Source organism: Lygodium microphyllum, unplaced genomic scaffold (assembly GCF_053477565.2).
Source record: "Lygodium microphyllum isolate KBCC unplaced genomic scaffold, Lygodium_microphyllum_v1.1.10 scaffold_50, whole genome shotgun sequence".
Lineage (NCBI taxonomy): Eukaryota > Viridiplantae > Streptophyta > Polypodiopsida > Schizaeales > Lygodiaceae > Lygodium > Lygodium microphyllum.
This window is the reverse complement of record NW_028229533.1, coordinates 943,259-959,470: the sequence shown is the minus strand read 5'-3', so window position 1 is coordinate 959,470 and position 16,212 is coordinate 943,259. Positions and strand designations below refer to the sequence as shown.

At 39.1% G+C, this 16,212-nt stretch overlaps 1 protein-coding gene across 1 annotated transcript; it reads left to right on the top strand.

The window, feature by feature from the left end:
- The first annotated feature begins 8,338 nt into the window (after positions 1-8,338).
- Positions 8,339-15,863, top strand: LOC148008897 (uncharacterized). Its single transcript, XM_087673938.1, has 6 exons — positions 8,339-8,429; positions 8,884-8,960; positions 9,201-9,725; positions 9,855-10,011; positions 10,251-10,337; positions 15,664-15,863. Exons 1-6 carry the CDS (start codon positions 8,339-8,341, stop codon positions 15,861-15,863), a joined length of 1,137 nt encoding a protein of 378 aa, XP_087530064.1.
- Positions 15,864-16,212: the final 349 nt, after the last annotated feature.

Here is a 16,212-nt window from a genome sequence, read left to right as displayed (position 1 = left end):
TACACTAAATAAGCTAACAAGAAAATAAAAGCTATGAATTTCAATATTGATGATTATGTTTGGTTAGGCATTGAAAAGAGAAGATTACAAAGTGTTGAGAAACACCCTATTGTTAAGTTAGCCCCTAGATTTTATGGACCTATCAAAATCATTCACAAAATCAATGACAATGCATTTAAATTAGAACTACCCCAATATTGGAAAATCCACAATACTTTTCATATTGGTTTGTTACGACCTCTTAGATACCAATTACCTGTTCACCGTGTCTATGAAAACCCTCCTTTGTTAAATTGAAATGCTTAAACCTGAAACTATTCTAGATACAGACTTTATGATCACCAGAACTGGCCATATATACTCTAGATATTTGGTTAAGTTTAAAAACATCTTGTTGAAGAGGTCCAATGGATGCACGTTCGCGACCTAAGTGCTTACCCCTCACTGCTCGCTCCACATTGAGCTAATAGCAATTGAGGATAATTGCTATCCCACCCCGGGGGTATGATGCCAGAAGGCATATTCCACGGTGGATTTCGTGAGACCACGGTGGATTTTATGAGGTTTTGCGATGGATTTCGTAAAACTATTTTTATTTTTCGAGACTCGTACACAAGGTGGATTCCTTGTGTGAGAAGTTGACAGGGACACCTGTCCTTTTCAAGCATCATGTTAATTTAATGTGCACATGGGTGATTCCACAATGGGTGATTCTAAAAAATACATATTTAAATTAATGGACGTTTATGAGTTTAGAGTGCACTCATATTAAATTAAGGTTAGGATAGGGTTCCAACCTATTTATTTATTTTTTAGCTGAAGATTGCTAGGTATTCACTTTTGTCGGTTTAATTTTATTATTTTCTAATAACTGTGAATGCTTTAGTTGTTGATGTATAGATCAGGCAGTGATGGCGTTGGGAAGTACTAATCGATAGCATGTATTCAAATTACCTTTTAAAAAAATTCATTTTTGATGGGTGTGTGTCTTACCAATAAAGGCATGGCACTAATATTTATTTTTTGATGGGAAGCACTGGGCAATAGCATGTAGTCAAATTACCTAGAAGAAATTATCATTTTTGATGGGCGCGCGCCTTATCGTTAAAGGTATGGCACTAATATTTATTTTTTGATGGGAAGCACTGGGCAATAGCATGTATTCAAATTACCTAGAAGAAATTATCATTTTTAATGGGCACACGCCTTATCATTAAAGGTGTGGCGCTAATATTTATTTAGGCACGCTTATTTATTGAAGCGCTTGACAAACATTTATTATTTTGTATGCGTATAGGTGTTTGTTTTAAATATTTCATTATTGAACATTGTATTTGGGGCAGTCCGACGACTTTTGGGATGCCTAACCGCTTTATTATTTATTTGGACAAAAGCAAACACAAAAGCCAAAGTATGCTAATTGTAAAATTGGGCTATTTTTAAGCTTGGAGATTAATAAATTTATAAATACATGCCTTATGGAGCACTCACACAAGGCATAGGGGGAGATTGTACCCAATTTGTCTTTTTGCTTCATGTCGTGCAAACTCTCTTCTTGCTTTTATGAAGTTTATGTAGAGTTATTTGTTCTTGGGGACCTTCTGGCGCTCGCTATGGGCACATCTAGCATTCGATTTAAGCACCAGAGCAGCGAGCACTGTATATTCTACAGATCTATCCTTCAGGGATTTTTTGCTACTTTTTTGGGCATCTAAGGCCATTTCGGTCCTTGATTTAGAGCCGCAAGGTTGCAAACAACAGTTTCACGACATACTATGATTTCAGTTGTATCAATTGAATGTGGGTGCATAGGTTGTAGATTTTGGATCTGTAATTTTTGAGGTGTTTGCAAGAAAAAAATATAAGTTTTATATGCAAACATGTTGCAAATTACATGTATTGCGCTAAGCAATCAGTAAAAAAGCTTGCTTAGTGTATTGTTGTGTACTTGTTGTGAAAGGTTACAAAAGACTTGCTTGTTGTTTTATATCATTTTTGTGATAATGGCAGATAACAATGGTAATCCTATCATTGAGAAGCTGGACAAGAACAACTACCCTTCATGGAAGTTTCATGTGACGAACTTCCTCATTGGAAAGGGCCTTTATGAGTTCATTTTAGGTGAAGAAAAGGAGCCAAAGCAGCTCAGTATCCCTATGATTCCAAATGAATTAAAGGGGTGGAAAGAATGGAATGCAAAAGACAAAAAGGTGATGTATTGGCTATCTCCACTCACATTGATAATACTATGGTGGGATCTATTAGGAATGTAGAAACTTCACATATAGCTTGGACAATTTTTGAGAACATATTTTTAGTAAATGCAAAGGCATGAAAGATTCAACTCAAGCAAGAGTTAAATACATTGAAGAAAGGAAAAAGTCTATCAATAAGTATATTTTGAAGGTGAGGAGCATTGCATATGCTTTACAATGATTGATGTAATGCCTGATGATGATGATTTGGCCTCATCTACTTTGGGTGGTCTTAATAATGAGAAGGCTTGGAAATTATTTATCACGTTTATATATGTATGGAAGCCATTTCCATATTTTGATATGGTCTCTCTCATGATTACCAAAGAGATCAATATGCATGGTGACTCATCTAGAAGAAATGGTGAAACAGGTCCAAGCATTTTGCTCAAGTTCAGGAAGGGGATGTAGCAGATCCTCTTCGAGAGGACATGGTATGGGATGTGCTAGTGATAACGAAAAAAAAAGGTTAAATCAACAATTTGGTGAAATGCAAGTTTCACGAGGTCATTGAAACTTTAGAGGCAAGGGGAGCTCTAGAGGAAGAGGCGGATGGAAGAACAAAGGTTCTAGAAATTATGCTATTGTTTGCTATTATTGTGGTAAAATAGGTCATATTGTAGCCCATTGTTATGCTAAGAATGATGATATCCACAATGGTAAATTGGAGTAAGAAAACTATGCATCATCTTCATGATAGAATGAATACAAAAATGAGTGTTTGTTTATTATGTGGCATATGATGATGAATGCTATTATAGGAAAAGGGACACATGATGATGTATGGTATGTTGATGCAAGTGCATCTAATCATATGACCAGTCATGTTGAATGGTTTGGAGAGATGCAAACTTGCAAGATCCAAGTTATGTGCAGATGGGTGATGATTCATGCCACCCAATTTTACATATTAAAAAGGTTCCTTTGTCCTTGTATGATGGCTAGACAAAGAGTCTGTCATAGGTATTACATATGCCATCAATCACAAAGGCTGAAATTAATACAGTCCAAAGGATTGGTTACAGGGTTGCCTACTTTTAGAGTTGCAAAATTTCATAAAGTGTGTGAAGCATGCCAGTTTGGTAAGTAGGTAACACAACCCTTTTTTCTTGATAGAGATGTGACCAAAAATATAATTGATGTTGTATATATAGATGTTTGGGGACATACACAGAATGTATCTCTTGGTGGCAACAAATAGTTTGTCACATTCATTGATGATTTTTCAAGGAAGCTGTGGGTATACTTTATGAAGGAAAAGAGTGATGTATTTGAGCACTTCAAAATTTTCAAGGCAGCTTTTGAAATAGAAACAAACTTGAAAGTTAAGTACTTGAGATCGTCTCTCTAATGACTTTAGTGACTTCTTGAGATCTCATGGGATAAAGATACATTTTACTTGTAGGTATACTCCACAACAAAATGGGGTTGTAGAAAGAAAAAATAACCATATTTCAAAAGTTGCACTGGCATTAATGGCTGAAAAGAATATGACAAAAAAAAATTGTTTTGAAGGTGTTCATATTGCTGTCTATATTATAAATAGAACTCCTATAGCTACAGTTCATGGAATGATCCCTGAAGAATGCTTTACAGGTAAGAAGCCCGATGTGTCATACTTAAAAGTATTTGGTTGTATTGCATATGTTCATATGATAGATATGTGTTGCAAAAGAAGCTTGATCTGAAGGCTAAAAAATGTATTTTTATTGGATACTCTTTAGAGTAGAAAGGGTATGGTTGTTATAACCATGTCATCACATGTGAGTTTCGAGTGAACATGGACATTATTTTTTATGAGATGAACAGTTGGTATGCATCTACTAGTGATGTATTAGATGATGATAATGATTATGATAACTATATGCAGAAAGAAAAGCAAGAATCCAGAGCCTTAGTGGACAAGAAACATCATCTAGCACTACATCTATAGTTAGCCCTTAGACTAGGAGACTAAGGAGTAGCCCCACATCTTCAAGTGGATCTACAAGTGTTGCAGGTAAAGATAAAGGAAAGAAGAAAATTTTGAATGGTAATGATGCATCTACTAGTCATTTGAGATTTGATGGAGATTGTAGTGGTTCACAGACTTTAGATAATGAGCTTGGTATTCCTTCAATCAAGACACCATGTATACATAGAGCACATAATAATGTAAAGGCTCCACTATGAGATATCCAGTGGTACACATGTGTAGCATGGTCAAATACCCTTTTAAAAGATTTGGTTTTGAAGGTTATGCAACTCACCATTATGCTTATATGGTGAAGGCATTTGAGGATATTGAGCTCACTTATTTTGAGGATGTTGTTGGTCATGCTCATTGGGATGCAGCAATGGATGAGAAGATGGTTGCATTAGAGGCCAATAAGACTTGGGATTTGGTATCCTTGCATAAGGGCACGAAAGTTATTGGCTGTAAGTGGGTTTACAAAATCAAGCATAATGCAGATGGTTCAGTTAGTAGGTATAAGGCTACACTCGTTGCAAAAGGCTATGCTCAAACATATGGCATAGATTTTGAAGAGACATTCAGTCCAATTGCTAGGATGGTAACTGTAAGATACATGATTGCTTTGGCAGCAGCCAAAGGTTGGATTTTGCATTAAATGGATATTAAGAATGCCTTCTTATATGGAGAATTTCAAGAAGTGGTGTATATGGAGCAGCCAGCAGGTTATGAGGATTTAGAGCATCCCACATATATGTGTAGATTAAAGAACACACTCTATGGGCTGAAGCAAGCACCTAGCGCATGGTCTGATAGGATGATCGGAGAGTATCTTATCAATATTGGCTTTTATATTTTTGATGCTCATCGCTCAGTTTATGTGAGAAATGGAGATGCAAGTTTGGTCATCATAGTCATCTATGTGGATGACTTGATTATTATAGGTGATAATGACAATGGGATTACTGAAGTTAAGGACTTTTTGAAGAAGAAGTTTGAGATGAAGGATTTGGGTAAGCTAAGATACTTTCTTGGTATTAAGGTGATCAGATGTGATTATGATATATGGATATTCCAAAGGCAATATGGCTTGGATATATTATCCAAGTATGGTATAACAGCATGTAAGCCTCTTTTAGTACCATTGGAGTAAAATGTGAAGTTGAATGTTGACATTGGGGATGAGATAGAAGACCCTATTATGTTCATGAGGATAGTAGGGAGTTTGATTTACTATCACAAGGCTACACTTGAGCTATGTTGTTGGCCTTGTCATTCAGTTTATGCAAATGCCTAGAAAGTCTCATTTGGATACAACTAAACACATATTGAGGTATGTGAAGTCCACTTTACATTATGTACTTTTTTATGAGGCCAATAAGGATGTACAAGTGTTTGGATACACAAATGCAAATTGGGCCAGTAACATGTTAGGCAGAAGATCTAGTAGTAGATTTATGTTTTTTCTTGGTAATGTAGCAGTTACATGGAGTAGCAAAAAGCAACCTACAATTGCTTGATCAAGTACAAAGACTAAGTATAGAGGTGCTACTATGGCAACATGTGAGATGGTATAACTACAAAAGTTATTGGGAGAAAGATGGTCTAGTTGTCATTCACTATGACAACATGAGTAGCATATAGCTAGCTAGGAACCCTATGTATCCATGCTAGGACAAAACACATTGAGGTGCACTACCACTTTGTGAGAGAGAAGGTACTTGCAAGAGAGATTGACTTGATATATGTCAGCGCACATGATCAGATAGCTGACATTTTCACAAAGGCATTGGGTGCAGAGAAGCTTCCAAAGTTTTGAAGCTTACTTAGAGTTACAGCGATAGAGTTGAGCTTAAGGGGGAGTGTTGAGATGGCAAGCTCAACACATGTGGACATTGATGATGTAGCACCCAACTTGATGGGTCTGCACACCTATACTTAGCACCTCGGTGGTCATTATGATTCTCACATGGCCACTGACTTATCACTTATTCTATTTAGTTTGTTGCACCTACCTATACAGTTGGCATAGTTATAGCACCAATCGATTGATATAGTCAGTTATGCATTGTTTGACTTAGTAGGCCATTTTCCTTTATGATGTATCTTATCTATACTTTGTGTACATTGTATTGTGTGTGAAAAAATAAGAAGAAACCAATAAGAAAACATTTTAGCCTCCATCTCTCTTCTTGCGTTCTTGAGTGGGCTTCCTCTTGTGTGTACAGTGTGTATTTGGCTTAGCAACTCAAGCAAGTCCCCCTCACCACAAGATTCTTGACAGATTTGGAGGATTCATTGGCAAATGAGGCAACCACCAAACTGGAGGGCCATCCGCACAATGTTCAACCAGAAAACTTAATGCAAGGAAGAGAAAGTTATTACTTATTTTATTGGGAACAAAGTCTCCAAGTACACACATCATAGTATGTACACAAGAGTTTCCAAGACAAGCATAAGTGTTTATGCCACATGTGGAGGTGTGTAGCCATAGAAGATGATGCAATAGTGCAATATCGATTCATTTGGGCTTGGTGGGGTCTTAGGGAAAGTTGCAAATTACAATATACTAGCAATGGATTGTTCGCTTAGTTGGTGGCATATCAGATATTCATGTTGGAGGTGACACTTTCTCAGAGTAAGACTAATTTGTAATAGTAGGATGTGATGTGTGGTGCAATTGTTTTCGCATGCTCCATACCCCCTCATGCTGATATTTGTCTACATAGTGGAGGACATTGCTCATATGCCAACCACAAACCTAGCAAAGACAATGCATGCAAGTTGGTTGGTAGAGGAGGGATTCAAAGGATATATTAGATTGTACAATGTATGTGTCAGTGACTTGACCAATGCTCTACTACTATAGAGCACAAAATGGCATCTATTCATTAGTAGAAAGTTCCATGGTACAAGACCTAGTGTAGAGAAGCTTTTGAGTAGATTACAATAAGGAATAAGCCCCGCACCTCATGTAGTAGCAAGAATGGTTGAGAAGATGGTAGAAGGAACTAGATTGCATCAACAAATTCTTGATGTTCAAGGGGATATCATGAATATAGAGAGAAAACGTAAGGTTGATGGGAAAGTGAGGTTAGAGGAAGCAAACACCTCTCATAGGCCTGCGTATATGATCGAAAACATGCTTAGAAGAAAGGGCACAAGAAAACTAAACATTGAGGACCCTTTGCCTTCCAACCAATTAAGGCTAGCTATGCTCACAATTGAAGATTGTAAGTATGAATATACTTTGAAGCTAAAGATTCATGGAGAGAGCAGACACTATGACTTGACTTGTCATTTATGACTATGGGTTTAGCTCTCATGTGATTGAGCTTTGGATTTTGTAATATTGCTTGGATTTGTACTTGGAACTCCCATCATGCATAGTATCTATGCAAGACGAGAAAATTTCATAAACTTCTACGTGTATTCAATGCGACATCTAGTAAACCCAATATGAAAGTGTCGCTTTTATTCATCAAGATGGGAAAGCCTTTGAATAATCCACCTTTATCATCCTGTTTCTTCCTTTTTGACCGATGAGATGAAGACTTTGTTACAAACTCTTTCTTCAACCATTATTATGCAAAATCAGTAGCTGCAATTATCTATGCAGTAGCAACACTGGTTGCATCAGCAACAGTTAGATAAACAATGATTGCATTAAGAACATGAGCATACGCATGGTGCGACCAAGGCGATCGAGACTGTGGTTAGTGAGCGAAAATTATTTGATGGCCGGTGTCGTATTGCTGCGCATTCGAGGTGTGTAAACCACCCAAAAGTTGTGCATGGGATTTGGTACTTTGTACATACTTAGTTGTTGTGATTACATTTATTTAAAGCGTATGAGTATAGTGGGGAGGAGTTGGAGACAAAAGTGGCGAATATGATGAGATGCTTTCAGCCTATGTTGAGCAAGGTTGAGTGGAAAGCACAACTGATGCTGGTGAACATGTTAGGACTTTATCTTCTCCTTCTCCAGCTACATCAAAAATACCTAATGATAACAACCCTCCACATCCAGGAGTTGGAAAGAAGGAGGCTAAGCATTGAAATGTGCTATGAGAAGCATGGAGTTATCACTGTTACAGTGTGTGCTTGTTTTGGGTTACAATGTGTTGTTTACATGGGCGCCAAAGATATGGAACGACAGGCTCTTAAAGTATTCAGAATGAGACTTTTTGGAGTTGAGGTACGTGCTGTCCAGTTTGGTACAGGTACGTTGAAAGATGTGGCATCAGAAGCAATAAGATACTTGGTTACAAATGAAGAGACTACACACTATATTTTAAGGTCCGTAATTGGATCTCACCCTTATCCAATGCTAGTGAGAGATTTTCATGCCATTATTGGCAAAAAGACTTGACGACAGTGTTGCTAATGAGGGATTTCAAATGCTAAGAAGGGAGGGAAAAGAGGAGCGTGTGACGAAAAGGAGGGAAGGGGCAATGCTAATTGGGGAAGAAAGGAGAGAAAAAGCAGGGGAGGTCACGAACGGAAAGAGGGGGGGAATCAGAAAATGAAGGTTGAGAGGGAAGAACAGACGGTCCGTGGAGGATACGTGGGGGGAAAGAATTTGAAGGGGAAGCTTTTTCTGTTTTTTTTTTCTCTCGGTCTGTTTGTGTCTGTGGGGGTCTACCTGTGAACCCCGGGTCGGCATTTCTGCCTCAGGGCTCTTCCGAGATCGAGCTGCTGCTTCATTGACCGACCTGATCCGACAAATTCCTCCCGGTCTCAAATATATTACTGTACTTCTGAATCTATTACGGGGGAGGAGAGAGAGACTGCTGGAATGATGGAGAGGAAGCGAAGTGCTGCGCTGGACGTAATCTTTGGAATTTGATGAGGCAGTAAGACAAGGATGAGACCACGATGCAGGTGATGAAGTGGACGACTAGGAGGATGGACAGGGAAGTGCAGAATTCGAATAAGGGGCTCCTCTGATCTCTCTCTCGGAGGTCTGTCTGTACAAGATGCTTATGACATAGCTTAACTTTGGTGGCGTTCTTCTTGTTAACGACAGTAGCAAGCCGATTCTGATTTCTTCTATTATCCATGACAACCACGAAGATCGAAGAGATGGTAATTCTGTTTCCTCCAGCCAACCGGTACAGCAGCAGCAGCAGCAACAACAACTGAATCTGATCTCCCAGTGTGACATCTTCCAAGGCAAATGGGTCCTTCGCCGTGACACCTATCCTCTGTACAGGCCTGGCTCCTGCCCTTTCGTAGAGAAGTCGTTCAGCTGCATTGAAAACGGCAGGCCGGATTCCGACTACACCACATGGAGCTGGAAGCCCTTTGGTTGCAACCTCCCCAGATTCGCCGGTACGGACCTGTTGGTTAGATTGAGAAACAAGCGCTTGGTGTTTGTGGGGGATTCCTTAAGCAGAAATCAATGGGTGTCCATGCTATGCCTCTTGAGACAGAGTTTGGCTGACAAAAGCAGAATTGTGGAAGCCAACGAGGCAGAGCAGATCACGAAAGACAAGGATGCTTTCGTTTTCCATTTCCTGGCAAGTCCCAGTAACTGAATGCAGTACAAACAGGGGAGTATAGAGCACGCATATGCAGATAAGGGTAATGCCACATGCAGTGCTTGCTACACTCTCTGGAAGTAGAGCAAGTGAAGTTAGCTGCACGTGGATTACAACTGCAAGGTGGAGTTCTACAGGTCACACTACCTGGTGGCACAGCATTTCAAAGATGCAACAAACTTCACAATACAGTTGGATACGCTACACGAGTCTCATGTAATGTGGAAGAATGCATCCATTCTTGTGTTCACAACTTGGCACTGTATGTATGGATTTCAAAGAATTAAACAAAGGGATTGCTGCCCAGCTGAGCTCTTCAAGTCTAAGTGCCATTGTCTTGAACTTTTAGTTGTGACATTGCCCTCTTCTTTAGCCATGAATCCAATCAACAAAAGATGGAAGTTGTAAAGACTTGCTGATATCTTTTCAGCAAATAATGATGGACTTGACCTCATTATAGAGATGTTCTTCTGGAGTTTCTGAAATTCTCTGCTGATCTAGCAACTGCCAAGTTACGAAATGAACATGCTGATGTGAAGAGTGTTTCCCTTCCTACTGCAACTGTCAACATACACCTGAATGTAAACAGTTTATGAGATACTTCGGATTATTCTGAACATGAATTTCTTGTAACTCATTTGACAAGTAATATAGTGAACTTTGACATCAAAAATTTGAGTTCTTCTTGTTAGTCTCTTCCATTGCTGTACCTTGAACCCCGTGTTCTGCAGCCCTTGCGTGAACTCTCTGACATTTCTGGTGAACCCGACGTGAAAGTGCTGCGTCATCAGCAAGATGGGAGACTCGCAAGAAGAGATGACAGATGATAATGTCATGAAGAACCTGTTTCAGTCATTTACCATGTATATGCAGCAGCAAGCTCATGCAAAACGAGACAGTGATGCTATGGATGCCTTGAAAGCTGTCCAACAGGAGATGAAGCAGTTTAATGGCCAGCAAGTGTCAACTTACCTGCATTTGTATGAAGAAAAGATGAAGTTTTTTGAATCCTCACTGCATACTCCCCAAATAAATCGATCACTACCAAACGGCTTGGGATACCTCAAACCTCAGCGTAGGTCAATGTTTATGAAGACAACTACCATGCATCTAGGATGATACCATGTTTTGAATGCAGTGCAACTGTGAATGATTCATAGTGCTCAGCCATTTTTATTCATTTAAAACAACATTGTGATAGTGGGAAACCATATATTTTCATGCTTTCATTCTAAATATAATTATTGCATTACATAGGGTCATCACACCGAGCATGCTCGTACTACTGAATACTTTAATTCTCAAAACACACGTATCCTATATGCAAAGTGCATGAGAAAAAAATTAGATTCAACATGTATTCAATACTTATTACCCCCCTACTCTCCCTAGCGTTTAGGGTGGTAAGCTTAGAGAGCGTTTTGATGTATTTTTCTTCATAAAGAGTAATAAATACTCATTTTAACATAAATATAGGGCTAAATTAAGGCTAAACCTCATGCTTTAGTCCTATCATACATCCATGAATACATACATTATTTTTAACTATTTTTTAAGCATGAAAAACTTATTTTTCTCATTTTTCTCTATTTATTTATTTATCAATAAATATTGATATTTTTGGTTTTTTAATGTGATTTGATTAGACTTGCTAATGTTATTTTCATCCCTCATTTCATCCCATGAGAATATCATTTATAAATCAAAAGTTTCAAAATCCATGATATACCCTAAAATCGCAAATTTACGGGTTATACGTGTTTATGGAAAAATCGATAGATAATTGATCCTTGTTGATTTTCTTAATGTTTCTCATAACACTAATAATTGACAATCAGGAGCAATCATTTTCAACCATTTGCAAATCAAGATCTATCATAAAATGATGAAATTTATCACTTACTCATAAAACCACACTTTATCTCATACGTATCTCGTATGTGGGAGGCCGCTGATGCTCCCTAACAGTCGTTAATGCTCCTCCAAACATTGATCTATGCTCCATCATGTCTCAGCATCATCTCCCAATCGAAATTTCTCAAATCGGCCCACCCACTTCTCTCATAGATTGAACCATAGAAACATGGATCAAAAGGAGAGAGGAGAGAGAAATACTTAATTTTGAAGTTTCCATTTAGGCAGCCATTTCACAAGAGGAATTAAGTGATTGGAAGTGAAAAAATAAAGGAATCATACTGCGTAATCATATTGGGTGCTTTTGTTCTCAGCCCCTCCATCCCCCATCCATCAAATCGCCAAGAATGGTGACGTTCTGATCAGCCGTTGCCAAGTACGCCCTCCCCCCCCCCCAAACGTGGTTAATTTTGGGGCCTAAGGGTCCCTAAGGTTTATGACCCATCAAATCTTGGCCAAATCTTGGCTCTTCAAATGTCCGGCTTCAATTTCTTTCTTGTCCAGCACTCGATTTGTGATTCGAAAAATCCTGCATGTCTGGCTTGAGATCTTGAACGGTTGAGAAGTCATCTTACTTTTCTCCAGCACTTATAAAATTTATGAAAAACCCACAACCATTGCAAAGATCGACCCTTTTAAAGAAATATGCATTCTCGTCTTCCATGGTCACTTTAAATCGTCGGATCTGCATCTTTCACTTTTGTCAGGCTTTAAATTTCACGTAAAATTTGAATCATCCCGCTCTTTTTTGGCATATCTTGGGTGTTTAAAATCCCACTCTCACAAGTACCTATACTATGTGTACCTCCAAGTGTTTGGAATGGATGCAAATGTAAACATGTTTATACACCAACCCATACTCAATGAATAAAACTTACATATTGTATTTGGAAGTAGAACTTTTCTAGCACCACCTATACTGTGACTAGCAATGCAATGCCAACACTACCTCTTAGCACAACTACATTTTATTTTGTCGATAAAATATTGTCATACAATTCACTTGGTTAGGTTATGTCAAAATTTTGACAAGCTTTTGGTGACCTTGTCTCTCTTAGTTTGTCAAGCAAAAGCATTATTGCCAGAGTTAATGCAATATAAATGTACATTTGAATTGCTTGTATGAATTGTTTTATATCAAATTCGTTGGGAGGAGGAGGAGAAGGGAGGGGAGGGAGGGGAGAGGACAGAGCTATCAATCCATTGCAATTAAAGTTCTAAAAATACAAAGTGGCCACACGAGCATTCATATTATGAGAGAGAGAGAGAGAGAGAGAGAGAGAGAGAGAGAGAGAGAGAGAGAGAGAGAGAGAGAGAGAGAGAGAGAGAGAGAGAGAGAGAGAGAGAGATTTATAATTTAAGGGAAGTGTTTGTTACAACACATGCCATAATTTGATGTGAGGTATTATTATACAATGTGGATTGATTGCATACATGAGAGAGAGAGAGAGAGAGAGAGAGAGAGAGAGAGAGAGAGAGAGAGAGAGAGAGAGAGAGAGAGAGAGAGAGAGAGAGAGAGAGAGAGAGAGAGAGAGAATGTGTGTGTGTGTGCGAGTGCATGACTTATGTATGTATGTATAGATTTTTTCACAAGACAAAGAGAGAGAATGTAGAGTGAGAGGGAAAAATTGCATGTGCTAAGAGAAACTGAGAGAGAGTAAAGAGATGGAGCAATTTGAGAGAGAGAGAGAGAGAGAGAGAGAGAGAGAGAGAGAGAGAGAGAGAGAGAGAGAGAGGTGGCCGTGGTGTACCGTTCTAGGGTGATTGCGTCAATGTACCCATGTTACGTGCTAGAGAGAGAGAATTGTTTACATGAGATAGAGTGCTATTTGAGCAGGTGCAATAAAAAGAGAAAAATGGAATATGCACATAGAGAGAGAAACTAAGAAACTATGAATGAGAGAGAGTGTGTGTGTGAATGTAGTGGTCGCAGTAGTGGAGGTGGTTAGAGTAATGGTAGTGGTGGTGGAGGTGGCGGCGATGACAAAGGTGGTAGTGGTGGTTGTGGTGGAGGTGGAAATATCTAGGGGCGGAATAAATGGACTATGTGGACTAAGAAATGGAGGTTATCTAGAAAAGCTTGTTCAAATGCTTGGTCAAAAAGCTCACTTTTTGCCCTCCTCCTCGATGCTCCCCCCTCCTAAAATAAATCAAGCACTCAAACTTCGAAGGAGTTTCAAGGCTTAATACCCCTACACTCTATTGAATGCATGTGGTAGTGAGGGCCTTTTGCATAGAGTCCAAGTGCGAGTGGAGAATATTTGGATTTGTTATAATCCCCACCACGACCCTTCTAGAAAATTACTGAACAAGAGTTGAAAGCATGGGAGCTATATTTGAAGATGAAGGTGCAAAAGAAGAAGACATGCTTGGCTATAAGACATGCTAGAAGTTGCAACAGAGCTTCTATGATTGTGTGGATATGTTTGATGGATGCTTCTCCTACGGGATTCTAGGCATCTCTATCCTCCTTTTAGCTCTCTATGCATCTCTCCTCCTTATAGCTCTCCCCTGTAAATAACACCTTGTGGTTCATCGACATAAAATATTACACCAAGGTAGATATGTAAACAAACAATAATATCTAGAACTATGGTGAGGGTGGGGCCAAGGGAAGGAAGTGTGATAAGACAAGACCTTTACTGGCTCGACATACCTTAATCAAATTTGTTCCAAAGACTGCGTATTGGCTAAATAGTTGCTTGTCACACATGCCCCATTGACCAAAGATTAGTGTAGGCATTGCCTTCCCTTGCCATAGAGAAGATTTTCAAAGAAGCCACAGAGGAGAAGCCTAAAGAGAAAAAGGTCGCAGAAGAAGAGGAGGAAGCTATTGTGCCCCCTTGCCCCAACCGGCGGCAACATCAGGCGCACTGCCTCCGCCTACTATTGAGAAGATCATCAAAGAAGCCGTAAAAAAGAAGCCTGAAGAGAAAAAGAGAATGACGTTCGAGAGAGAAGAAGGAGAGAGAGAGAGAGAAAGAGAGAGAGAGAGAGAGAGAGAGAGAGAGAGAGAGAGAGAGAGAGAGGATATATTAAAGTCGTTTATCTACACCATCAATAATTTTAAAAATAAATATCCAACAGTGCATCTTATTAATAAAATTTAAATAATGCATCTTTTAATATTGAAAAACTAAAATTTATGAGGTTTTGTGTTCATTCTATTTGTGCCATCTAGGTTTGGTGTGAGCTTAGGTAGAGTTGTGGATTATAGGTTTAATAGATGCAATCCAATGGGGGCCCACCTGATCATCATGTTTAGAGGGAAGATCTTGGAGCTATTCCCAATATGTTCCTTTTTCCTTTTGGGATTCTACAAGATTTTCTGGGAAAACTAGAAACCCCTCCAGGCCATGTGGAGGGGGGCCACTTTCCACGACTGGTTTGAAAACCCTGGAATAGCTAGCCCCTTGTAGAGGACTTGCAAGCAGCCAACACCGAGCCTTGGAATGCAAGGGAGACCTCGGTCTTGATCTCAACAAAGCTGGACTTAGATGACATGTTGCAAAATGGCCATTTGCTGCCCATATATGGACAAGCAGGCATAGATGGGAGCTCATAGCTGACAAATACTCTAGGTCTAATGTCCATAGAAGTGGCAAGCAATGCAAGACAAGATGGAACAAGGTGCACAGGGAATGGAAAGCAATATATGACTATGAGAAGTAGATTCCATTCGGTCATCCATTCTTTTGGGAAATGACTTCTCGAGAGAAGTCACGGAAGTTATTGATCTCATTTGACCAGCATACGTATAATACAATCGAGAGCTGAATGGGTGGGGTGCATATTGCCAATCTGGGTGACAATCTCATCAACACTTCATCAGATCTAGTACCCACAACAAGTTCTTACATTCCATTTGCAACATAAAAGTTTCAGAATGTAAGCATACAAAAAAAACTATATGTTTGTCTACATTAAAGGACCATGCAATCTAAATTGGGCCAAAGAAATTCGTTGATCTTTTTTTAGGGCTTGTGAATTATAATTCCAGGCACTTCAACACATGGAGATGTGGGCAATGACAATGATAATGAGGCATCCATGCAAGGACATGGAGTGGAAGAAGTGGATGAGGAGCAAGTTGTAGCCAACACTTTGACTACAGGGGGCCACAAGTGCCACAAGTTAAATAGAACAACATTGGGAAGAGACCTAGAGGAAACAAAAAAGCAGCTAATGACCACTTTTTAGAGATTGAGGCCACACGAGCTACATGGGAGTGAGAGGCCTTACAGTCTAGTTTAGCCAATCAAAGGGAGTCACAAGATGCAAATCTATCTTTGCAAAGGGAGCATCTGAATCATCAGATTGAGAATGATCTAGCTCATTGGAAGAATGAGAGAGAAGCCAATGAGATGATGCAAGAGTTGGCAACATCTATTCAATTCTCATACAAGGCATCAACATTGACCCCCCGAAGGCGTAGCCCATAGATTCTGATGCTTTAGAGTTGAAATGCATAGTTGGCATTTGAAACAGTCCACCAAATTATTTGAATATCATTATTCCAAATGTTTTCTTTTATGCAAATTCATTAAAC